This window comes from Ylistrum balloti, unplaced genomic scaffold (genome assembly GCF_031769215.1).
Source record: "Ylistrum balloti isolate Yb309-2 unplaced genomic scaffold, AGI_CSIRO_Ybal_v1 Utg370872, whole genome shotgun sequence".
Taxonomy (NCBI): Eukaryota; Metazoa; Mollusca; class Bivalvia; order Pectinida; family Pectinidae; genus Ylistrum; species Ylistrum balloti.
The window spans coordinates 166,717-194,307 of NW_026782498.1; the positions used below are offsets into that span (position 1 = coordinate 166,717).

The window sequence follows — 27,591 nt, forward strand, 5'->3', positions numbered from 1 at the left end:
CATCAATGTGGTTAAGAAAAAATCTCGCTTTAAATAATATATCTAGCTTTTTCCAAACCACAGACCATTCTCACTATATAGCTATTATCCATAGCACATCCGGGAGAAATATCCGTGTATCCTATTTCCTGACCGTCCCTATTGTTTTGCTTTAAAATCTTTGTGTAATTTTTAATGTTTTTTTTGTGTGTCGCTGCTCACCAGCACCAATTTCTAATAATCTCTTGACAACTATCTGAGGAGAAAGTGGTCGCCATGCCATCGTCGATTTTGGCGATAAATTCTATAAACTGCACGCACATGATTGAAAACATCACAAAAAGCAAATGTGAGATCAGGTACAAGTACGCTCCACATCTGGATGTGATAACTCTGCACTGCTACTCACAAACAGGGTGGTTGGGGGAGGAGGCGGGCTGTCGTACATAGGAATCACCTTATCTATTCATCTCTCCAGCACCTAATAAGCGCTACTCCTCTTACATCAATTTTCTTACACCATTTTATTTATTTATTTACATCAACTGCGTAACAATCTGTCAGCTTATAGTTGAAGCGCGCGGGATGAAAACCTATAACATTTTATAATATGCACATACAATACTTACACCTCCTCGACACATGGGTATGAACCATTCTTTACTCGATAAAGGCATTTCAGGAATAAGTGTCAAAAGCATGCAAATATTATTTTCTTAAAAAGTCCCTACATATCGACCTTTTTTCTGACAAAATAGGAATCACAAGTACACATCTACAATATGTTGGTGTTATTCACTGAACTCCACAGACATCAATTAATCAAACTGTTAAAAAACATGTGGTATAATAATAATAATAATGCAACAAATTTAACATGGTTGATTGGCTGACAGGATGAACTTCACGCAATTTCTAAAATTGTCTCTTTTGTATGTCCCTTATTTTAAGGTCACATCCTTATGCCCCAACTGATGACGTAAACAAAACACACGTGAGTACAGAACAGGTCAGTTCAACATAAATAGAAAGTTACCAAAGCACTTGCTAAAGCGCGGGTTTATGTAACTTTTCAAACATGCGATAGAAATACCATATACCACAACTATCTCTCTAAATATATATACTAAAAATCTGACCACTAACAATATTCCAGCGGATGGGTCTTTCATTATAAACGGTGGCCCGTATGAGGATTGCCTATTGTGGTTTTTTGAAAAAGAGAAGGCGTGATAACGCCGGTCCAGGGGTCTAGAGATGGTTTCAAACTATTATTTATTCTATAAACCACCCCTCCCCCCTCCCAATCTTCCCTTCAGCCTCTGGACATGTTTCAACTACTAGAGTAAGATCAGCTCTACTAGCCCATGGTGCCGTCACCAGTACACGTTCGTCGGTGAGACGATACCCGGACACGAGAGGGAAGAGTTACGGAGACGGAAAACCTGACAATCAATCAATCCGAACGCCCGATAGTTCGAGGACCCTTTAGTCCGAAGTTATGTTGTATGATGAGACACAAGTTATTACAACTTACTGATGCTTTCCCCCAATAAACATCTTTTTGTAGAAAAAGAAAGCATCCATACATGTAAAGTATTTATAGATATTACTTTCAAAGTCAAAATATGTTACTAGACTCGCGGTTGATGACATATTCAAGGGCATGTTCCATATATCAGGATTTTCAGGTAGGAATTTTTGTTGCAGATTAATGAAAATTATTTCAACCGTCGCCATAATGATTCATCCTCAGTATCGCTCTCTGCACCCCTGGAACATTTTTATTCCTATTTAATTTCAAGGCGCGATCGAAATAATTTGATTGGTCTTAAGCGGATATCAGAAGGGAAAAACGGATCAATAATTTACAGACTGGTATGCTCATATGAAGATAGCAAAGGAGCGCCACCCAATGTCAAAGACGGTACAACACACTGTTACACATCATGATTCGTTTGAAGTACATCTATTTTTACCATAAGGCACAAGGTGTGGCAGATGGAACCTATAATTTTGTCACGAAATGTTCCAATGGTGCAGAGAGCGAAAGTGTATATATCATTTGGCTCATCTATATTGCATTTAAGTCTATTGTCCCTTCAATGTGGTTAAATTTGAGATTTTCCTTACTATTTAGAGTCTTGATGTCGGAATTTTAAGGACGAAAAACTTTCATTTTCTCAAAATTTTATGCTCGAGTTTTTTTCTTTTATAATTCAGATACCCGCCGTTCGGAAAACAGATACTTGCCAACTTGTTCTGCTGTTTTTGTACAATGTCAAAACCAAAATTTAGATACTAAATGAATATGAATTTGGAAGCTGCTTTGGTGGTCAAAGGGACATAACTTCTGTCGTATGGTTATTTAGATGTCGTAAAACCAGGAACTGATTTTTTATCACTCTTCTAGGATATAGATGTTGATTTAATATATATGAATATAATATAAACATAAGAAACTGATATAAGCAGTGAATATATATTTTTTAAATACACTAGAAGATTTTACTACGAATCAACAAATAAACATTTCACAGCACGTGCTTAGACCGCGTGGCGTTGTTTAGTTCCGCCATCTTAGCTGTCAGTGAGCGGTGGATGGGTGTTGGAAATCAAAATGAGCGATGAGGAAAGAGATGTGGATATAGAGAGTGATGTATGATTCCTTGATTATATGTAACTGTTCTTCATATTTAATGTTACATAAGTTTTTAAGTTTTGGGAGGTGAATATACTGCAACATTTTCAGCTGAAGGTTAATAAGTTCGGTTATTTTTACACTTCATTGCTTTCACAGGAGGACGACGATGATTTGGGGACATCGTTTGGTTCCGGGCTTGCTGGTACAGAGTTTATGTCACAGGTAGAAGTTTTGTTGTCTATTTGCTTTTCAGAATTAAAATAGGCAATCAAATACTGAGATCAGACGTTATAAATAGTATAATTGTACCACATTCCTTATCTGGTTTAGCGCATGTGCAGAAGCATGTGTATAAATCGGACGAGTTGTGATTACTGTACACGTCATTATTTGATATTATATCGTTAATCTTAATCTTCTTTAATAAGTTTACGGTGTTAACACTGTTATCTGTTTTCTCTGTGTTGGAAGCGGATAATTTGGTTGTGGTTAGGAAACTAGCATTATACTCAATGCAGTTAATGTATATGAACTTATACTCTATAAAGGTATAATTAACACCTGTTAATATAATACATACAATATAAAGGTTTTCTTACTCAGAATAATTGCTTTTCTTTATCTCAGTATTTCCTGTACCAATTCCCAGTAATATATGTACAGTTACTGTTTAGTAATAGAATTGGGTATATACCTGTCTTCCTCCCCAGCATAATAAAACTTCAGTGTTGTCATAGCTACAACAATGCAGGATTAGACTTTATAATAGGTACTACTATAAAAGTCTCTTGCTGGCACTCATGATAAGCAGACAAAGCTAGGTGGTTTAAGTCCTGTTGGGACACTCTTTCACATTTAAGTTCACTGCAGGTTGTAATTACTTTCTCCTATATATACAAAGACATCAGGTAAAAGCTTTGGCTATTTTAATGATAATACAATAATTACATAATATAATGAATACAAAAGCCCCTTTACACCAGATGAAACTTCACTGGAATTCCTTTGTGGAAGTCAATAATCACTGCTGTATAGTAAAAAGTGGATGAAATGGCCGTTCAAACTTCAGGAAACATTCACTTTCACACTATAAGGCAATTAAACATTCACTTTGGTACCAGCAAAGCCATGTTCACTTCAAGCATAATTAAGCAAAGCAGCATCATTCCTTTTACACAAAAAAACTTGATTAAAAAGTATATAACTTGTACACACTTAATCAATAATTGAACATAAACTTTACATACACAAGCACATATATCAACAAATACAAGCAATGTGAAAAATTTTGCATAATTAACCAAAATTTAAACCACAGTGAACAATCGATTGGGCAGGTTGAATGGGTGTTTAAGACATTGAAATAAGGGTCTTTTCACTGCTGGACATGTAAGAAAAGTGAAGAAAAAATGAAGGGACATGAATCTAACCACTGGATACACCTGACCAATAACAGCCATATGCAAATGAGTTGTGAACCTTCAACAGACTGGTCAAACTTGCATCTACGTGCAGATAAAGAACTAGTGAAAAGATTTGGTCACATGAATAAGAATATATATATTTACGGGAGTGTAATATATTATTTTGAAATGTGTAATTTGTTGAATTATTGGATCAATTTGCACATAGCTTGTTATGACTATTATATATGTGTACATATTTTATTGTCAAATGACTGACAGATCAGACTTATAAGGATTTTATTTTTTATTTGAAAAAAATAAACAATGTTCAATTAATTTAAATATCAATTGCTGATCATTTCCAACCTGTTAACAACAACACCATGTTAACTTTAGATGAAGCATGGTGTTTGTTATACTGTCACTAAACCATGTCTGCTTGGCTTATGTTTGATATTTTTCAGCACATTTTGTTAATGTCATCACCTTTGAAACCGAAGTATCTCATGTTTTTTAGCTGTGCGCTTTTGGCATGTTTTTTTCAAAATTACGCCACTATCCTCGGTTTAGCAGATATATGTATCATCTGTATTTGTTTGTATGAGTTAAAATTTGTTTTCTGTCAACCAACCAGATTTACATCTTTCTGATGTAATAGTGCTTTATACTAACATATGGACACATAGGTTTGTAAACAAAAGTGAAAAGAATCAGATATAGTGCTCAGCACTAAAAGACAAAAAATCAAATAATGTATCTTATTAAACTACAGAAGAATGGAATTGGAAAACAAATCAAAGATGTTGAACTGGATTCTTAATGCTCCCTGGTGTATTGTTGTCACAAGATTCTGATTATTGATAGTTATTATTGCTTCCTGGTGTATTGTTGTCACTCTGATTATTGATAGTTATTATTGCTTCCTGGTGTATTGTTGTCACTCTGATTATTGATAGTTATTATTACTTCCTGGTGTATTGTTGTCGCTCTGATTATTGATAGTTATTATTACTTCCTGGTGTATTGTTGTCACTCTGATTATTGATAGTTATTATTACTTCCTGGTGTATTGTTGTCACTGGACTCTGATTATTGATATTGCTTCCTGGTGTATGGTTGTCACTGGTCTCTGGTATTGCTTCCTGGTGTATGGTTGTCACTCTGATTATTGCTTCCTGGTGTATGGTTGTCACTCTGATTATTGATAGTTATTATTGCTTCCTGGTGTATGGTTGTCACTCTGATTATTGATAGTTATTATTGCTTCCTGGTGTATTGTTGTCACTCTGATTATTGATAGTTATTATTACTTCCTGGTGTATTGTTGTCACTCTGATTATTGATAGTTATTATTGCTTCCTGGTGTATTGTTGTCACTCTGATTATTGATAGTTATTATTGCTTCCTGGTGTATTGTTGTCACTCTGATTATTGATAGTTATTATTGCTTCCTGGTGTATTGTTGTCACTCTGATTATTGATAGTTATTATTGATTCCTGGTGTATTGTTGTCACTCTGATTATTGATAGTTATTATTACTTCCTGGTGTATTGTTGTCACTGGACTCTGATTATTGATAGTTATTATTGCTTCCTGGTGTATTGTTGTCACTGGTCTCTGATTATTGATAGTTATTATTGCTTCCTGGTGTATGGTTGTCACTCTGATTATTGATAGTTATTATTGCTTCCTGGTGTATTGTTGTCACTCTGATTATTGATAGTTATTATGTTTCCATGTGCACTGTTGTCACTGGATCCAATCATGTATAGTTATGATGAAATTCAGTGACATTATCGGTCAATGTGAGAATAATTTAGAATCATTCAAATACATTTAATGTAATTGGGAAAAAGGATGCAAAATACTCTTCCTGCTTACTGCCATTTTTACAACCAAAGCATCTCTGCTTGGCCCTTTAGTTGAATTCACACTTCAGGTGACCATTGCTTCAAATTTGCAATGGACAGACATGAAAATACCCTGTTCTTACTGTGGCTTGAACATGTACAAGAGACTTCTCATTGTCTTTGTGAACATCTGTGACTAGCAATATATAGGTTAAAGGGACATTCCCATGAGTTAAGACCACTTTTAGTACTTGGCCAAGTACAAAATATTGGCATTTGTGTTTGTTCTTCCAGCAATTTCTGCGCTGCAGTTTATATTATAGCTAAAGACGAAATGGCAAAGAATTAAAGGAACATTTGTGATTAAGTTAGATATACATGCTCGCTATTAACATTTCAAAACAACATACTGGTAGTAAATTGGGGGAAAAAATGATAAAATGCTTCATTTGGGTGTAAAATTACAGCAGATTTTAGTGTTTGGAAACCATGAAAGAAATTAGGCGAGTTATATTGTGCACATTTGCACAATTTTTTTTGAAGTATAGACTATGTAAATTTTTATGGAGTGTTATTTTTTTCAGTCTGAGAAACGTGCCCACCATAATGCCTTGGAAAGGAAAAGACGTGACCACATAAAAGAGAGTTTTCATAGCCTACGAGACTCTGTGCCAGCCCTTCAAGGAGAGAAAGTAAACGTAAACGTTCGAATAGATTCAATTCACGCTTACATATTTGACTTAATGATAATAGAAAAACTGCTGTGGTAATTGTTTGTGTTTGTAACTAGAACATATTTGGATTTTCACTGTACAAAAGTATAAACATACAGTCAGATGTATATTCCACAGATTTTAAAACTGAAATCCCATATAAATTTGGTGATTCGCAATATTTCTGTTGAGAGACTGCCATTAACTAACAATGAAGTATCATATTTCATTAAGGAACTTTCCCCTTCATGTAAGGTTTAAAAGGAAAGGAAGTAGTGCTTTCACATATGAATATCAATACATTCAATAAAACTTATGATAGTAAAAACAAGATAATTGAATGATTAAATTATAGAAATATGTCTCTGGGAATACCTCAAATGCAAAGATGTCCTAAATCTACCAACTTAGTTTCTAATCTGATATAAAGAAAACTATAATTTAGCTCATATACACTATTTTAAGTTAACCAGTCCATTCCATGCTTACAACCACCAGTCTTTGGTTTGAGTATTGTCATTCCAGGGTTAATATCATGGTTACAGTTTCTATAAAAGAAATTCTAAGTGATGTTACTCTGCAGATATTTGTCTAATTTGTAGACTGTTTCATTATGATGTGTTCCTGTTGCCCTAATCAATGTATGCTCCAAGATATCTTTGAGTTTCTTGTGTTTTCATTTTCCATTAGGATGTTACAGAAAGCTATAAAACCATTTATTTGTTTACAATTGCTTGCTTATTTGTTAATGCAACGACAATAAATCTGTTTTTGTGCAGCTCACCTGGCCCAAAAGGCCAAGAAAGTTTGATCCAGATGAGCTTATGCTGTGGTACAGTGTCTATCTGTCTGCCCAGTGTCTACTTTTCCATTCAAGCAACATTTTCTTAATCATCAAAAGGCTTTGGAACATACATGACTAGACAGTTGCTTAAGTGAAACTTGACAAATTTTGTGAAAGGAAACGACCTTGACCTATATGCAAGGGCTTGGTCAATTTTGTTAAAGCCTTCAAACAACTACTTCTGATGATCCCATAGGTCTAGAATCATGATACATGTATTTAGCTAGTAGGTTCCTGGGATGAAGCCTGAATAAGTTTTGGGAAAGAAAATGACCTTGACTCATTTTCAAGGTCATAGATGTTGGATGATTTGAAACCCTGAAGCAACTTGTGGTTAACCAAAAGGCCTAGTATGATGATATTTGTCTTATAGCGTACTTAGATGAAGTCAGACAAAATATTTAAAAAATATTATCTTGACTTGTCCTATATTCAAGGTCAAAGGAGCCAAAATTCTGAAATCTTTCAAATGGCATGATATAAAATGTTAATGTATTTTTGAAAAAGCATGGAGTACCGATTGAGTTATGCAGGCCAATTAGGTCTCTGGCCTTTAAAGCATAATGTGTATTATAAATAAACCATAATAGGGGTGGTATCTTTGCAGTTTAAAGTAAAACACAATTTGTTATTATGATGAAGAGAACTTAAATAACTTTGGAATTGTTGAAATCTAGTATTGTGTGTAAGTAATAGTGAATAAAAAATGTAAGAAGAGCCAGTTCAGGTTTTGTTTCATAAAGTTGTTTCACTAACATTATACCTTGTAGGTATCTCGAGCTCAGATCCTGAAGAAAGCAGCAGATTATATCCAGTTTATGAGAAAGAAAAATCATGGCCATCAAGAGGATATTGATGATTTAAAGAAACAAAACTCAATTCTAGAACAACAAAGTAAGTAATAATGTCATCTATTGGATAAACTTGTGTGTTATGAACTGACGGCCTATTGTAAATGCACTATTGTAATACTGTGTTTATGTTCTTGCATTGTTGAATTTGTTATTTTTAAATTTGGACATATCTCATATCCAGCCTCTTAAACTTTAAGCTTTCCATAGTTAACTTGTTTACTTTTGAGAAGAACAGCCCAACAATGCTAACACTCCAAAGTTCATACCAAAGGTCAAAGATATGACAATGGTACAGAGGTCAAATTTTGTAATACAATATAGCTATTTGTATTGCCACCAGTTTTACTACCAAACTTGCTTACCACCATCGATTTTAACAGAACAGGACTTTTTTTAACAGGCTTCATATGCCTATTTTATCGCATCAAAAGTTTCCATTTGTACAGCATGCAAGTTGCATTATAAAGGTCACTCATTTTGCGATAAAATTTATCCAAACGTCTGAACCATTGGGCAAGATATTAAAAATCAGAATTATTGGTTTATTTATGAATGAAGAGATATGTACTGTTCATTCGCTAATTAATCTACAAAAAATGTTTGCAATAGAAGTAACACCTCCCACAACAATAAACAGGGATAAAAAATTTGTTGTAATGCCAAACTCATTTTGTCAAAATTTTGTTGAACAGAAGGTGGTAGTTTATTTAGGTTATGCTGTAGATGTCTGCATTAACTAAATCTTTTTAGTAACTGAGCCTTTGCTAAAAAAAAAGTTTAGATATGCTTTGATCAGACTGTGTCGTATAAATTTCTCTTCTTGAGATGATTCAGTCTTCTATAAATAGAAACAGAGGATTTGCCTCATCCCTCCCCTGATGGCACTGGGTTGTTAGAATCCAAAATGAGAATCATATATATTTATATTGCAACTGTGCTGCCATTGTCGAAATACACCTATTGTGTTTGGCAGGGATGGAAAAGCTGTATTTTAGCACATGTATTAATTGTGCAAATTACTTTCTGATTTACCTAGATATTTCATTTTAAAATGCAAATGACTGTGAATAAGTTATTTTATTTGATGTAAGATTGGTTTATGCAAATTCGTAAATTGCTTTTTAAATCCATTGAAGTGTTGAACTATTTCAGTACAGAGTAATTATTTTGACAAGCGTCCTTGGGTGCAATTTAGCATAATGTCCAAGTCCGGTAAACTAGCATTGAATAGGACAAACGATAAATAAAATACATGGTCAGTGGCTTAAATATAAGCTACAATTTAAATTTGGAAAGAAAGATAAAAGTTGCTCACCAAGGGCTCTCCACTTTTGCAATTTTTCACCCTTTCCAAAATACAGCTTACTTTTTTTTGAACATGTATTTTCTGTATATCAGTATAATCATATGTTTACCGAAATATCCAGGTAAGTGATGTTGGCTTTTGGTCTTTACTTTCTTGTTTTGTTTTTCATCTTTACCATTTTATAGACTGTAATTCTACATAATAAGTATGTCTTTTTTCTTTTTATTTATTTATTTATTTTTTTTTTTTTTTTTTTTTCAGTTCGTGGATTAGACAAAGCCAGGAGTACGGGACAGTTTGCCCAGTCGGGCACAGTTAGCTCGAAAAACAGTGCACTGACATTTGATGGTGGATCTGAGTCTGAAAGCTCTGCAGAAGGTGAACTATCACAAGGCCGTCGAAAAAAGTTAAAAACTGAATAACAGGATAAGTAGTTTAGATACTTTCTCTTGTCGTGACCATCAGATGGCAGGCCATGTGGTTAAGTGGACAGCTTAGTGCAGAGGCGTATTGCTGGTGTGTGGGAAATCCAAGTGTGTATGTAATCAATGTGGAGTGAAGCCAAACAGGGATCTAAATCATAATGTACAGATTGATGAAAAAAGAAACTACTTTTTTATAACTTTTTACTTCAATTTTAATCCTATAACAGGATATGGTGATTGATTCATTATTTGTCTAACAGTCAGCATGTAACTCCATACAGATCTCATTATCTCTAACATATATATTGGTGACAGAGCTTGAATTCTTAATCTGTAATCATCCGTTAAGATCAAGCTTAGCACTTTTGGAAATTTTAAAGTGATCATATATGAACACTGCCACTATGTTGTATAATTTAGGAAACATGCTTTGTTTGACTCAAGTGCTTCTTTATAGAAAGGACGAAGAAAATGGCCATTTTAGATGAATTTTTATTAGAATTCCTTTTTTTGCTAGTTATATGTCAGAGGAGCAGTCAAAATCCAAGACCCAGGTAGTACTTAATGATACATTTACCTGGTAGTGTTTGTATGGAAATGTACTCGGATGTTTGGCACCAACCAGTCTGAGTGTCAGTCAAGTACGCTCGAAATATACCAGTCCAACAGGTACAAACATTGGCCTATAAATATACCAGTCCATCAGGTACAAACATTGGTCTGTAAATATACCAGTCCATCAGGTACAAACATTGGTAAATATACCAGTCCATCAGGTGCAAACATTGGTCTATAAATATACCAGTCCATCAGGTACAAACATTGGTCGATAAATATACCAGTCCATCAGGTACAAACATTGGCCTGTAAATATACCAGTCCATCAGGTACAAACATTGGTCTATAAATATACCAGTCCATCAGGTACAAACATTGGCCTGTAAATATACCAGTCCATCAGGTACAAACATTGGCCTATGAATATACCAGTCCATCAGGTACAAACATTGGCATGTAAATATACCAGTCCATCAGGTACAAACACTGGCCTGTAAATATACCAGTCCATCAGGTACAAACATTGGTCTATAAATATACCAGTCCATCAGGTGCAAACATTGGTCTATAAATTTACCAATCCATCAGGTACAAACATTGGTCTGTAAATATACCAGTCCATCAGGTACAAACATTGGCCTGGAGATATACCAGTCCATCAGGTACAAACATTGACCTGGAGATATAACAGGCCTTTGGGTACAAACATTGACCTGGAGATATACCAGTCCATCAGGTACAAACATTGACCTGGAGATATAACAGGCCTTTGGGTACAAACATTGACCTGGAAATGTTCCCATCATTACTTGTACCAGGAAAATGAACTAGGCTTGTATTTTTATATGGATACTGTGTCTGAATGTTGGATGGAATCATTTTGATTTCCTACACCTTGCTTTTCTGTTATTTATAAGAGATATGCTTAACATGCATATCTTACTCACTGATACCAAAATCAATGATTATTGCTGTATGTGTATGCTGCAAGAGAATCATTTTAACATCTGGTGCAAATGTTCTTTGTGATAAAAGCCATTGTTTTGAATGTTGTACATGGAAAATCCATTTTCCTGATACATTTATGATTCTTTATACTTGGTATTAGATTCATTGATTCAGTTCCACTGGGAGATCTGAGTTATTGAAAATTCTTGTCTCTTGTAACGATAATGATTGTTTTAAAACTTCTGTGTTATATAATGTACATGTCTTCTAGATTAGATTTTCATCGTTATCCAAGTCATATTGTGAATCTTCCTAGAATCTATAAAGATATGAGGAGCACAAAAGAAATTGGGTATTTTAGCTTTATTTATATAAACAAATGTAGCCTGTTATGAGTAATATACAGGTGGAATAATGAGAGGTATATACCTGGTAATTAATGCTCTTTAATCCCAAGTCTGACCTGCTTTCATTAAATTTGATTTCAACATCTGTCGAGACTTCTTTATACAAACACATTCAAATATCTGAAAAGAAAATTTCATGAAGTGTCTGGGCTAGGGTATGTGCTCATAAGTGCTATTGTCAAACTGAAGCCAAGGTAAGAGTAACATTTTTATCAGCAGACTTAAATGCTTTTAATAGGTTGAAGAACTTTTATCAAGTATGTAAATGTTATATCTGAAATTGAAATCCTTGATGCTTTAAAACTTATTAAAAGACCGTTCAGTTGAGTAAATATGTATTTGAATGCCTATGATTATAAAATTTTTTGTTTTATCTTGTTTACAAATTCCATACCAATCTTTAAAATATCAAAAAATGGATTTGTAAAGAAGCAGAGATTCCTTATTCTGTCTTCCCAACAAGAACTTAAAAGTCCTGTGTTTGGAAGTGTTTCCCAGTTTCAGCTTGATCATCTTTGAGAAGCTGGACTGAGTCATGTCATTACCCAGTCTTGTTTAAATGTATATCTGGGCTTATGACACACCTGACTTAGGTAGATGTGAATGTTGTACAAATGAATAATAAATATGTAAAATTTGATGTGGTTTCATTCTTTTATTTGGTCAAACAACAAAGAATACTCTGTGGGACAGGATATGGGCATAACTGTAGTTTACTACACGAAGCCTTTTTTTCCTGCAAAAGTACATACAGAGGGGACCTTGTATTAGTTTCCATTCAGAAGATATTCTTGACTAAAAGTCCACAATGGTGAGATCGTACACAGTTCATATCACCCATCATCTGTCCTGAAACCATTCTTGTTGATTTTTCTTGAGAAGTACTGGATATATTATCAGATTGTATATCCTTGTTTCTATTGTGCATCGTCCACTTTCAGAGTGATTGGAAAAACAAAATGGCTGAAAGACATCCATGTAGGATGTAACAGTAATAGTTTTCACTTTTCATGGAGAAGTATGAGATGAGGTTTTCCCCATGGCTCTTTATTTTCACATTGTTCAATTCTTGGGTAATTAAAAGAAAACAGGTGGCCATCTTTGGTTTTGATAGTCATAGTTTGTGATTCCTATTCCTTGAAGAACTAGAGGATCTTTGTCTACATAAGTAGGTTTTCCTTTTCATTGTGTCGTATTACTCATTTTCAGTGTTCCAGGGAATTGAGAGGATAAGAGAAGATACCTTATAAAGATCACTGAAAAACCAAGATCCCACTTCAGTCTCTTGAAAATAGTTCTTAACAATGCATACCTACCTTCATTTTATTCTTCAGTTAAATTGTATTGTATTTTGGAACTTAAGATACCCCTATGATATGTTCCTGTGCATAGTACGCAGCCCCTATTATACACAATAGTTTTTACCCAAAAAAGTGTGCTTTATATCCGTAAATTTATGGTACTAGCTAATAAGCAAGTGATCTGATTTCTGGTGCAAAGAGCAAATCATAATACCAACATCAAAACTGATATCAATTTTCCTTGGTGTATGTTTCCTTTCCCAGTGTAATTGAACTTAGAGCATGCATATTGATGGTGTCAAGCAAATTGAATATCATGGACTACGGCTGTCATAACATCACTAGACCAATGTAAATGTGTCGAGAGGAAAAATGTTCGAACTGTATTCTGATCAATGCAAAGAAAAAAAATTACAACAAAATAGAAGATAGTCTAGTTTATTTGTCATTGAGTGAACACTGCCTATTCAAGACTTCAAACTCAAATAAGAGCTATATTTACCACAAATTGAATATATTATAGAACAGAGAAGGAAATTGATCAGGGAGAGATAAGAAACACAATATCCTGAAACTGTTGCTGTACTGTGTCACATATGTTCTACTGCTTTACAACTGTAATGGGTTTTTTCCCACAAAGCTTTATGCTTCAAATCCTGTCTTCACACCACTTTATGTTAAGGAGAGTATATATATTGCCTAATAATAAAGCTTTCAAGCTATCAGGGACATCTAAATGTGACACAGGTTCTGATCAGTCAGGCTAATTTTGGACCATCATTGGAAGTCCTATGGCAATATGCATTTTTTTCCAGAAGAGAGCATGATTTTCAAGATGGCTGTCTAGGTCAGTGTCTCGAATGTGGCACAGGTCCAAATTTCATTTACAACCATTTACCAGAAACTTGTCCTTGTACAATTTTCCACTTAGGTGAAGTAGCCATAACAAGGTAACAGCCATGGCGTTCATCATGAATGAGGCATATGTGGACTATAAACAATTCATTGGTGCGAGTCCTGCCTCTAAAAGTGTCTTCAAGATGGCAGGCAACAGCCATCTTGAATAATGCAAGAGACTTCTTTTAATTTGGACCATCTTTTAGATCAAACAGCTATTGAATGTCAAAATGGCCCTTTTTACTAATCCATGTCTTGTCTCTGTTTTATCATCCATTTAGGATGTAGATATTTTTTACAGATACCAGACCACATGCCATGACAAAACTTCAGATCTTTAATCATGGAGTGTACTAGATGTCTTACAGTCATCAAATCATAAATTAATACAATATCAAAGTACTGATATCCTTATTAAAAATTACAATCAATCATCGCATCAGATGAGATTAAATGATAAGATAATCAGTTACATCAGATTATCATACAATACCTTTGTTGGTGATGTAGGAACTGACGTATCTGATCATCAAAGTTTCCTATGTGGGGTAGTGCAGCTACATGTCACTCTAATTTAATGACTTTTCGGTTGGTAACAAGGTCTGACAGTCTGCTGAGACACTGGATGTCAATGTCTACATGCATAATTGCATCAATTGCAACTTAAATATGAAGTTATGAAATATTGTAGGCTAAACAATATGTACTTCAACATTTAATCAGAAGGTGAAGGTCATTACACATCAATTATAGACAGACATTCATTCATCCATATCTTTATTCCTCTTGCAAGTACGGTTCAGTGTCCACTATTTAATACCATCCCCTCATATAATAAGATCATATTAATATATGAAATTGAATATGTTTGAGAGGGGAAACAATCACATGTCTTTAACAAAACAATTTAAGTTACCAGAATTTACTGGTAAAAATTCATTGAACAAGTTCTGTCAGGTAACTTTCGAACTAATTATTCTTAGATGTAATTTTGAAGCACAGACAGTACAAGACCCAAGGTAATTTTAGCAGAAATTTGGTCCAACTTATTTGGTCCCTATAAAATGTGAACTCATCTTGCACTAGCAAAAATGTAGTGATTGTACTGTGAGTGACTTACATACAATAAAAAACAAAATAATCAATTAGTTTTATACGAAAATGATTTTGACACTTGGTTTTACATTTATAATACATACAGTTTAACAATGAAACATAAGACAAATAACTTGTACACAAATGCATACTCTTCATGTAGAACACTGTAAAACAATATTTATTTTACATGAAGCACATCTCCACTTTCATTAATACAGTAATATATCAGATATTCTTGATGACAAAATGTAGCATCAATATAATTCTATCTAAAAGCTTCATGAGATTGTTTAGGGCATGTATATACGGTATGTCTGTAATTAAAAATGAAGAATACACAGCTAAGCACTTCATGGCTGAGCAAATCTCTTAACTGAATCAACTAAGAGAAAAGGTAAATAAATGTAAATTTACAATCTCGGATTGTGGTGAACATATCTTTGCAATACCACCAAAATAAACTATAACAGCTGTCTGGATAACAGTTTGCATATCAATAGATGCCCTTTCTAACGTGGCGAGCTCAGATAAGACAAACAAAATCATTTTGCCAGGGTTTTTTGTGACCTTGGCATGACTACTACAAGCGTAGCTAGATTGAAAAAATTACACAAGCGATAAGTATACAAGTTCTAAATCAGGATTAGATGTGACTTTCATACACAAGTTGTAAACAGAAGATATATGTAAACCCATCAACTATTTCAGTATACCTCTGCCCCTCTAACTACCCTGCTGAATGTACCATTCACTTCCCTTATTGATGATTTTTTGTTGTTTTTATGAATAGCTGCAGAATGTATAGAAAATAAGTCAATGAATGTAAGAGTTGGTATAGTTGGAGGGAGAATTACTTAAAAATAAGACTTTTTGCAAGGCTTGTCTCAGTTTCTTAATTTAAACATGATATTTTGGAATACTACATACGTAGTAATTGATCTACAGGAACACCGAAATCATCTAACCCACACACACAAATACAAAATAACAAAAAAAATGTATTTACCAGAAATACCTACAGTAACCCATTCATTCACATTTACACATCTCTTAAACAGTATATCACAACATCATTTCAATACCGGGTATATACTTACTTCAAAAGTCTACGCTTTTGTCTCGAATGTATATAGATATATATGAAGTTATTTGTATACACAATCTAAATGGACACAGTCTACATCAACAACACTGTTTTTAATCACAAGTTTCACACAAAATTTGTTATGATATTGAGACACATGTCGGTGTATAACCAGTCTAATAAACAATACACTTATAAACAACAGATCACTATTCACAAAATTTCAATAACTACTAACTTGAACATTACAATGACAAAAATATATGTCTATTGAGTTTTGTCTTTAACATCCAATGTTTTCTGTATAAACCTGTTTCCATTTCGAGGGCAATATTCTCTCTGATTATACCATTTTGATTGGACTCAATAATTGTGACATACAGTAATAAAGTACTGTATTGTGTGACTTTGTAAATACCATCATGTATCATATTCATGTATTCATCTTTGATATACATCCCTTTTGGTTGTAAGTACATCATAAAGTGTGTAATTACATAATAACAACCATGTGACCAATTAAATTTACCAATCTTCATCTAACAAAATGAACATAATATGATATGCAAATTACTGATTGTATACAATCTATATTGGTATTATACCAATTTATTGATAGTAATGATAGTGAAATTTTCAATATGTATACTCTCTGTAAATTTTTCTTTAAATAATAAAACATCTTATGTCTTTAACAAGTCACATTACAGAAAAATCTCACTTCATCACTTCAAGTCAGTTTGTTAAGGTACAACATATACCAAGAATCTTTACAAAGAATAAATACACAATGCAGATGTGAAAACAAACTTGACTTCCTGAAGTGCAAACATTTTACAGTACAATAAATTATACACTGCTGGGTGTAATTCCATGGATTTTTAACTATAGGTATTAAGGGACTTGGTATCTCAATCCTGTTGTTCTGGGGTAGATAACATTGTTGATTATTTCCACATTTTCATCTCAACTAGGTCAAGCATAGGAGGCGCTGAAGATCCTGGGAATCTGTTTCCTTTCAACATAATCAAGCTAAGGATGATTCCTCAGCCATCCACTGAAAGTTTGTCCACTACCATACAATTCAAAAACAGAAGTCTGGCTGACTGTTGTTGTCTGGGATAGTTTACTTTCTTTCACATTTTTTCGCCTTCTCTCTGTTGATTTCTATGTATACAATTTTGCAAGTAACCTGGCCAGGGACAGACACTGATAATGCAGGGTGACATCTTTTGGTCATACATCTGGTGCCTGAGGTAGGGGCAACTTGTTAAAGTACATGTTAGCATGAGCCACTGCATCCACACCTATATTAAATACTGGATGTGTTGGTTTCTGCAATACAAAATGGTTTTTATAGATAATGCTTTTTTAATAAACCTGTAAAGTAAATGTTTATACCTTGTACTGTTTACATTTAAGATTACATATTTGCTATAACTATAACAGTCTTGTTACTGACAGGTATTCACATCTTTTCACAACAGCAATAAACATGTCAGATATTGTGTACTGAAAAGATGTGTAAAAAGGGTGAAAATATCCAGAATGTTGATTTTTTAAAATTTCATTAGCAGTTTCCTGAATTTGCTGTGGGAAGAATGCAATTTCTCTTGCTCTGAACGATTTACATGGTATGAATGGTTTTACGATTGTGACCTTTCTTGTCTCACCCGGACACTGAGATGAGGGGATTCCCCTGGTATACATTGTGTGGTATCATGTTAATAATTCAGTGATGTCATGCCAGCAACTTAATGCATCTCATCAACAATGACATATATTGAGATATCAACATCACACTGGTAGCAGGGTAAAAGAAGAAAAACCTTAGCAAGCTGTGTTTGCCAATTCAATTTTCTTCTTCACTAAGGTCTATCTATCTCACTCCTATGGAGCTAAACAATTCCTCATTGAAAACGAAAATTATTTATCTGAGGAATTAATATTTGCAAACAAATTTATAAATGGCTATAATCTCTAAATAATGTAAAATCAATCTCCAAAGAAATTCCCAGCAGCCATACCAATAATTACATTTAATGGACTTTTTGTAGTTATGTTACATCTTTGTACATTTAGCAATAGATTTACCAATTCATTGTCTTGTGATCCTACTATGTGGAGGTGAGCAAGCTTTCCACCAGCAAAATGTTGTGACACCGCTAATCCACTGAGACAATAGCAGGTGTGGTAGTAGTCTCGGGACCTGTAATAGATCGATGCTGGTCCTCAAACAGTCAAAACACATACACTGCCCAAAATATTCATTACATACTTTTTATCTTGATATGTCTATTTCTAGGGTCTTAAACCTTTAGTATTATACTTCTTTGGGATATAAAATCTTCAAGGTATATACAATATAGGGCTTTAACATTCTAGATATATTGTAAATGTATGTAATTTGACACAAATAAAGTTAAATGCAACAGCACTTTTTTAGGCAAATTAATGCAATGATGAATATACAAATCCACAATTGTTGCATTTACTATATACAAACACTGCAATTAATTAGCACAATCAAATCTCCCACAATATTGTAGTGTGAACAGCACTGAAATATGGTAACAGCTTAAAGATATCGTATACAAATTCACACAATGCATGTACATGTATGTGTACAGGGTCTGAAAAGTCATGTTATATACATGCATACATGCAATATATATGGTGTGAATTTCGTTTTTATTCTGTATATTTACAGCATTCTATATTCCATTGTTAGTATGTGCAGATTGTTATGATTTGAAACATTAAAATCACGGTCATTATCAGGGTAAAGAGAAACTACACTTTGTCCTTGTATGACTTGTTGATAGGTTTGTCAATAACTGTCTGCTGTTATTACTTACTTGCCAGGTTTGTCAATAAGACCTCCTCCCTGATGTTGACAGCACACTAAGATATATTCCTGTAATGCTTCATGGTCAAACATCCAGCGCTCAGTACTCAAGCAGTGGTCATCTGTGTACAAAATGTCAAATTATCTAGAAATATGAAAGTCATCAGGCAGAGGTTAAACTTAAAATATATTAAAACGATTTTACTTATTTAAACGGGAAAAAAAAAAACCATATTTGTTATGGTATAATGTGAATATGAAAGGGTTATGCAAAGACTGTTCAAACAATTTCATCAAATGAACACATTTACCCATGGTAAGTGATACACAAGTTTTCTTTCATATAAATACAGTGTATTTAAATCAACGTGAGGAAGCCTTTCCATCTTACCATGCATTGAGCACACCATGTGGAACAGAGGGAATGTACCAGCCTGCCAGAAAGAATAGCAACCATCCACCAATTTGTTGGTACGTCCCTGGAATCCACCTTCATAACGCATCTGTCTGTTGGCTGTCCATCTCTGAAGGTAAATTAATTCCAGAAAAGTTTATATTAGGTGTTTATCAAATAGATACAACAACAAAAAACACATATCAGTATATCTATATATGGTCTATGCATTATTGCATTCCAACAATGTTTGACAAGTTGAATGCACATTCAAGTAGTAACAAACCCAGTTGTTTCTAGCAAGACAGCTGAAAGACTTTCAGGACTTGCACTGACATGAAAGGTCCACCAATTGTTCATTGAAACTCTTTGGATTTGAATAAAGCTAGACAAGCTTGATGTGAAGCCCAAGCAAGATTAAATCTGCCTAAGTAATACATACCAGACAAGCACGGAGATCACACAGACTTGTCCGTCCCATGAGCGATAGAGCGGCCAGTCCACAGAACGAATATCCTCCGTGAGCCTCCATACCAGGACAACCACCAAATCCACCCTCGTAAGTCTGGCAACTGTCAAGAAAATACATTGTTAGTAAACTAGAATCAATTACTGAAAGCAAAATTTCTTAAAGGATATTTTAATGTTGAAGTATCAAGGACTTTTCAGTATAGACTTGACTTACCTTACTATCCACTCTGGGGTACCATCAAATAATTCTGGAGTTACAATATTAGTCAGGCGTGCTGCACTAGCTGCACAGTAAGCTCCTCTGTAACAGAAATTGTTAACACATTTCTTAGTCTTATAAACATATACAAAATCTTGCTCAAGCTAACATTTCAATTATCTCCCTTGAAATGACCTCATTGTTACCTTCATTACTTTAGGGAGACAACATAGTTCACATTCCCTTTGGATGACAGAACTTTGTTGGAAATATTTCCTGTAGATTATATACTATTGTTTAAATTCGAAAAAAGTTGCCCTTTCATGATAGAGAGTAAAATGTTTAATTATGGAAATTTAAAAGGTTATCATCCATTCCCAATAGGCAAAGTTTGTTAACAAATATTTTTTGAAGTATCCATTCATTAAACAATATCAAATTAAAAAAAAAAATTACATTATAAAATTACACATTACAGCTCACCTAATATCAACCTCTCCTCCTTCATGCATTTTATAAGCTCCTTCTGGTGTCCTCATCTTTAGAAGAAATGTATAAAGCTTTTGCCTGTAGAGAGAAATTTTATGTACATGCTACTCACAAAATATAAAATCAATATGTTGCATTTGAATGTTACTCCCTGTTGATATAATAAACAACAAAATGACAATAAAAGTTTCATTTAAATGTCAAAATTACACTACTGTTGACTAATGATTTCTATCTCTGTTTATCGTATTTATAATTGACACTATGTGGTACCTTAACAAAGAATTGCCTATTGTGTTTAATGCGACTTTGTGATACTTAAACAAAGAACTGTTATGTTGTACCATAACTAAGAACTGTTAGTTGTATTTACAAGTGACAATATGTGGTACCTTAACAAAGAACTGTTTATCGTATTAAAAAGTGATATTATGTGGTATTTTAATAAAGAACTGATCAAATTTATAATTGACACTATGTGGTTCTTTCTTCCTTCCTTCCTTCCTTCCTTCCTTCTTTCTTTCTTTCTTTGCTCTGTGAACAGCCAGATTCATTCTGGGGTGGTATCTCTTTGTAAATAGGGAACACTGAACTACACACCATGGATCTTCATCTGAGGTTACATAAGCCAATGCTCTAACTGACTGTTAAGAGTGAAATAATGACACCAAGTGAGTGGCGAGTTTAATTAGTGTTCCGGCTCATCATACAATTTTAGGGTGTCTGATGTTAGCCAGTACCGTGCCATATAAATTTCATACTGTCAGGACACTAGGCGTAGTGACCAGCCGATGACCAGTTAATGTTGTAGTGTGCCAGATAAGGTCAATTAATGACCCCTGCTGGAGTTTCAAGAGTTTAAACAGACTTTAGAATTCCTTCACTCTTATCTTCATCTCTGATAATTATTACTTTCATCTGTTTGATTGTATCTGTAAATTGTCTGTATCATGCATGTTTTAATCAGTCCAATGTAAACCTCCGAGCTAGGCACACGTCTACTCGTACCTTCCAGTCTTAATACAGTTTAGAACCGAAGACAAGAGTTAATTGTTATTTTCTCTATTTTATCCGGAGGCTGAGGGTAACACTGACTGAGTTATCACTGCCCTTGCATACTCCTCTAACATAAAGAATGTTGACAAGATCATGATTAATAAATGTAAGGTCTACACATCCTTATCTCCTCTCATCCCCAATACTACATGTAAACTTTACCTTGACTACACATCCTTATCTCCTCTCATCCCCAATACTACATGTAAACTTTACCTTGACTACACATCCTTATCTCCTCTCATCCCCAATACTACATGTAAACTTTACCTGGTCTACACATCCTTATCTCCTCTCATCCCCAATACTACATGTAAACTCTACCTGGTCTACACATCCTTAGTTCCTCTCATCCCCAATACTACATGTAAACTTTACCTTGACTACACATCCTTATCTCCTCTCATCCCCAATACTACATGTAGACTTTACCTGGTCTACACATCCTTATCTCCTCTCATCCCCAATACTACATGTAAACTTTACCTGGACTACATATCCTTATCTCCTTTCATTCCCAATACTACATGTAAACTTTACCTTGACTACACATCCTTATCTCCTCTCATCCCCAATACTACATGTAGACTTTACCTGGTCTACACATCCTTATCTCCTCTCATCCCCAATACTACATGTAAACTTTACCTGGTCTACACATCCTTATCTCCTCTCATCCCCAATACTACATGTAAACTTTACCTGGACTACATATCCTTAGTTCCTCTCATCTCTAATACTACATGTAAGCTTTACCTGGTCTACACATGCTTAGTTCCTCTCATCCCCAATACTACATGTAAACTTTACCTGGACTACATATCCTTAGTTCCTCTCATCTCTAATACTACATGTAAACTTTACCTGGTCTACACATCCTTAGTTCCTCTCATCTCTAATACTACATGTAAACTTTACCTGGTCTACACATCCTTAGTTCCTCTCCTCCCCAATACTACATGTATACTTTACCTGGTCTACACATCCTTAGTTCCTCTCCTCCCCAATACTACATGTAAACTTTACCTGGACTACACATCCTTAGTTCCTCTCATCCCCAATACTACATGTAAATTTTACCTGGTCTACACATCCTTAGTTCCTCTCATCCCCAATACTACATGTAAACTTTACCTGGACTACATATCCTTAGTTCCTCTCATCTCTAATACTACATGTAAACTTTACCTGGTCTACACATCCTTAGTTCCTCTCATCTCTAATACTACATGTAAACTTTACCTGGTCTACACATCCTTAGTTCCTCTCCTCCCCAATACTACATGTATACTTTACCTGGTCTACACATCCTTAGTTCCTCTCATCCCCAATACTACATGTAAACTTTACCTGGACTACACATCCTTAGTTCCTCTCATCCCCAATACTACATGTAAATTTTACCTGGTCTACACATCCTTAGTTCCTCTCATCCCCAATACTACATGTAGACTTTACCTGGTCTACATATCCTTAGTTCCTCTCATCCCCAATACTACATGTAAACTTTACCTGGTCTACACATCCTTAGTTCTTCTCATCCCCAATACTACATGTAGACTTTACCTAGACTACACATCCGTAGTTCCTCTCATCCCCAATACTACATGTAGACTTTACCTGGTCTACACATCCTTTGTTCCTCTCATCCCCAATACTACATGTAGACTTTACCTGGTCTACACATCCTTAGTTCCTCTCATCCCCAATACTACATGTAAACTTTACCAGGACTACACATTCTTAGTTCCACTTATTCTCAATATTACATTCAAACTTTACCTATCTATGATTGTGTAGGCCTCCTCTGTACCTAAGATACACAATGCATTAACAGCTGCGTATGTTGGAGCCAAATGTGCTTCCTGTCCTGGTCCCCCTTTAACAAACAGAACATTTCATATACATACAGCCAAAATACATACAAATACATACATTTTACATATGAATATTTTAATGGCTAAAGGAGATAAAGACAAAGTGAAAGACTTTTTCTCTTCACCAAGTCATTGCTTGTCAACACTTACTGTGTATTATTTGCTGTTATTTTACTGTTCTTCCTTGTTACCTGATGGTACACTTATTACTTGATGAACAAATGATTTTAAACAATACCTGAAAATCCTCCACTTTGGCATTGACACTTCCCCAAAAATTGTGCAACACTAAAAGAAAAGAATTCAAAAGCTTTAAATGAAAACATTTCTCATAAACAATATAAGTTATGCTCAAAATCTTCAAGTTATGGTAAACTACAAACGAAACTTTTACTTAATTTAACTTCAAATGAATCACTGCTACTACATATAACTCTTGAAATAAACCATGCAAACGAAATATGAAAAAAATAGAGACGACATGTTCAGGATAACTTACTGTGACACAGTGTCATCAGGTAGAGGTTCTTCCAATAACTCAAGGCTATGAAGAATCCAGTAACATAGCCATGGTCGACTTGCATCTAGACACTATAAACAAAAGATCTCCATATTAGTGTTGTTAATTGATAATTTGATAAATGCAGCATTATATTGTGCATTTCTAAGATTTGATCAGTTTCAGATCATTGTGATTTTTAACCTCACCAATGTAAACTTAATCATGTCTACCGTTCAAAACATCATAATGCCTGAGGTTAAGTTTTTTCAGTACTGATGGAGAGCTAACAAATGATTCAAATAATGAGGATGTGAATCAATACCTAGACCATGACCTTTGTGTCCTATCCAAAACATGCATCAACATGGACGATCCATAAATTATTTTCAAAACTTAAAGTCTTATTCCAATTATCAGTTGCACAAACTGCATTTGATATGTATATGCAAATGTAGTATAGCTAAGCCACAGCTGTAGTTCTGATTTATTTTTCTACCCCACTGGACAGAAATATCCCCACTTCAAGTGAGGGTAAGATATCTCTATCTTACCCCGCTGTTGACATGTCAGGCTTGGGGCCATTGACATCATTAACAATTGTCATCCGGGCCTCAAATGCAAATTACTACACCAATGGTTATAATGCAACATATATGTTTATTTGCTTATTTACGTTTAAGGGGAAAATTGGGTATAAAAAGGATCATTCCCTACCTTGAGGGTAGAACCAAAAATTCTCTACCCTCAGAGGAGATTCCTGTCAGTCTAACACTTGGCAAAGCCTTGTGTTAGATAATCAAGAATCTCCTTTTCAGATAGAGATTTCTCTGTGCTACCCTCAAGCTAGGGCAAGATCCCATTAATCTACCACTTGTGCATAACTGAACACAACCAAACCTACATGTGTATCCTGGTTTTATGACAAATATTACAATGGAAGCAAAAAACACCTAACTTAGGAATATTTACCTCATAGGATAGTGACAGAGCTTTTAACCCCTTCAACAGAAATGGTATATGAGACTGCCTATTCAGCACAGGTTGTTCTTCTAAGCTGAAAGAGAATTAAGCTCTTATATCCATGACGAAAATTCTAATTCTGGAATCAGAACCTACATTTCAACTTATTGGTTTGAACATTAACCCACTCTAAGTCATATGATAAAAGTTCTTTGGGGAAAAAACAAATACATTGTACACTGTTCTTCAATGTATTACCAGTGAACTCATTGCAGGTGTGTCTACATACAAATTATACTATTCCATATACTGAGATGAACTAAACATCAAATTTTTAATTAGATTGTTCATTATAGCACTTCAGTTCCTTTCAAGAAAATTAAAAAAGAGATATATAATATTTTCAATGTCTTAATGCTCATAAATAATATATGCTTTAATATCACATTTACTGAGCCACACTTTACAAATCATTCAATCATATTCGAGCATGATGACTTACCTATTATCCAACTCAAGTCTATTCTTAAAGTGTCCAAATATTTTTGCAACTGATTCTTCAACATGTATCTGAAGTATATAGAAAAAAAACTATTTCAGAAGTAAGTCATTTCACAAATCATTTTTTTTTTCCCCTTAAATGGTAATTTCTTAAATGGGGTGTTCTTAAGTCAGCTGTTGGTTACCTCATTGCACATCATGCTGGAGCCCCATCACATGTCATCAAGAGCAAATACAGAGAAAGAATTCTGCCCAAAGACATGTACACAACTTCACCTGAGCATTATGATCAAGACTGCATTAGTCCAATGTTCAACTGATCTATGCAGCTAATTTATAAAGCACATTGAGTGTTATGGCGATAAACATGTATTGGGATTTCCTATGATTTCCATTTCAAATTTTTCATGACAAGGAATATGACTTGTTGGCATCACTGATTTTATGCACCTTAAAAATCCTTGTAAACAATCAGCCATATATTCAAATATTGAATAAGATTGAAAAAAGTAAATACTGTACCTCTTATGTGATATTACTTATTGACTGACCGTGTTAAGATCCACAAGTCAGTAGTATATGATTAAACAATAACTTTAATTTTAGAATATAAATGTTGATTTCATTGTATGTATTGTTTCTGCAGCTGTTGAACTTGTCAGTTTGCTTAAAGGTTCACTGACAAACAAGTCCGATTCCAGTGCTGCTTAGCATCTGGACTTGTCCATCATGTCCAAACAATACGAGTAATCTAAATCCACACCTGTTCCTATCAATCATTTTTATTAGTAAAACTTGTGTATTTTATACTAATTGTAAAATCAAAATCAAAATACAAACTTCTAAAAGATAGCTGTCCTATATAATACTATGCTATAAGTATGTCGTATGTAGACATATAACCGTCGATGCGAAAAATAAACAAAAACACAGATACAGAATGATATTTGGTGCAGCTGTTCCGATGTATCGAAAGTGCGGTACAGGCATTTTCAAGTTCGAACAAAGAAAACAGAGAAAATATCATCGATAACAATTGGTATTTTGTCCGATTTTACTCGAGAATAATCACCTGCTCGTACGAAGAATCTGTTGGGTTATCTTCATCGTTGAATCTTTCATTTTCAATCGTCTTGCTCATACAGCGTAGCCGGCTGTCATCCATTCTGCTTCTCTTACTTTTTTGACTCCAGTAACAGTTCCTTTCAAGGGAAGTAACTGTCCTTACGAAACGCTCCAATCTATGAATTTAGGTGCTCAGTAAACACTATACTATGTATCGACGAATGTTATCATGTTATACAAAGTTTCCGGTGCATATTACTAAGCATTTCCCGAATTGTGAATAAATAAAATGTTAACCTTTGGTACTGCAGTACTGTGAATCAAAGAATATGTATACATGTATAATTATATGAACTGTAAGGTCCCTGGTGAAATGCAGTGTCCTCTGTGGCGGCATTCGCGTTGATTTTTTTTTTTTTTTTTATATTTATGACAAAAATCTTCCGACTATTTATAGGCCGTGTTATAACCGTCCATTATGATTTTCCGGAAGAGCTTATCAGAACTGATATTAACGACATAACAATTCATTTCACCTATCGGAACCAGAACTTCACATCGACACTATAGCAGACCTATAACAGCCAGTTTCTGAGTCAATTTCTATAACATATATATGTCTCTGGTCAAGCCGATCATTTTTACGAAAATAATAAAACGAAATTCCATATGCTTTTAGGTCTAAGTCACTTCGATCAGATACGAATTGCGGACATTTAATAAAAGTACTTGTTAAAAGGTTGGGGTTATACCCCGCACCAGAGACATATATAACACGTCTCTGCTCGCACCATTTGTTTTTTTGTAATGTTTTTGCTAGATGACAGACCTAAAGAGAAGGGTATCGTATCTCTTATAAACAGCATTTTTTCTCCTTTTTTTCCAAAAAATACAACGTGACATTGAAACCGCAA

At 34.3% G+C, this 27,591-nt stretch overlaps 2 protein-coding genes across 5 annotated transcripts; one reads left to right on the plus strand and one right to left on the minus strand.

The window, feature by feature from the left end:
* Nucleotides 1-2,564: 2,564 nt before the first annotated feature.
* Nucleotides 2,565-12,573, plus strand: LOC132559184 (protein max-like). 4 transcript variants are annotated; one of them, XM_060223802.1, is made up of 5 exons: nt 2,565-2,638; nt 2,780-2,845; nt 6,465-6,578; nt 8,208-8,331; nt 9,859-12,573. In XM_060223802.1, exons 1-5 carry the CDS (start codon nt 2,600-2,602, stop codon nt 10,017-10,019), a joined length of 504 nt encoding a protein of 167 aa, XP_060079785.1. In that variant the 5' UTR covers nt 2,565-2,599; the 3' UTR covers nt 10,020-12,573. The 4 variants fall into 4 exon arrangements, with proteins under 4 accessions (XP_060079785.1, XP_060079786.1, XP_060079787.1 ...); XM_060223803.1 differs by having other exon boundaries at nt 6,465-6,572; XM_060223804.1 differs by lacking the exon at nt 2,780-2,845 and having other exon boundaries at nt 2,570-2,638.
* A 912-nt stretch (nt 12,574-13,485) lies between these two features.
* Nucleotides 13,486-26,777, minus strand: LOC132559183 (protein farnesyltransferase subunit beta-like). The gene is made up of 13 exons (XM_060223801.1): nt 26,685-26,777; nt 25,614-25,681; nt 25,121-25,205; nt 24,149-24,240; nt 23,888-23,937; nt 23,555-23,651; nt 20,711-20,794; nt 20,243-20,329; nt 20,000-20,129; nt 19,555-19,687; nt 19,174-19,285; nt 18,410-18,524; nt 13,486-17,650 (listed from the first exon to the last, which is right to left on the minus strand). Exons 1-13 carry the CDS (start codon nt 26,775-26,777, stop codon nt 17,552-17,554), a joined length of 1,245 nt encoding a protein of 414 aa, XP_060079784.1. The 3' UTR covers nt 13,486-17,551.
* Between the last annotated feature and the right edge of the window lie 814 nt (nt 26,778-27,591).

Coding starts and splice junctions, on each gene's coding strand:
- LOC132559184 (XM_060223802.1), top strand. CDS start 2,600: ATGAGCGATGAGGAAAGAGATGTGGATATAGAGAGTGAT. Junction 2,846..6,464: donor GTACAGAGTTTATGTCACAG/GTAGAAGTTTTG, acceptor TATTTTTTTCAG/TCTGAGAAACGTGCCCACCA. Junction 8,332..9,858: donor CTCAATTCTAGAACAACAAA/GTAAGTAATAAT, acceptor TTTTTTTTTCAG/TTCGTGGATTAGACAAAGCC.
- LOC132559183 (XM_060223801.1), bottom strand. CDS start 26,777: ATGGATGACAGCCGGCTACGCTGTATGAGCAAGACGATTGAAAATGAA. Junction 25,682..26,684: donor CAGATTCTTCGTACGAGCAG/GTGATTATTCTC, acceptor TATATACTTCAG/ATACATGTTGAAGAATCAGT. Junction 23,652..23,887: donor CCAAAGTGGAGGATTTTCAG/GTATTGTTTAAA, acceptor TGTTTGTTAAAG/GGGGACCAGGACAGGAAGCA.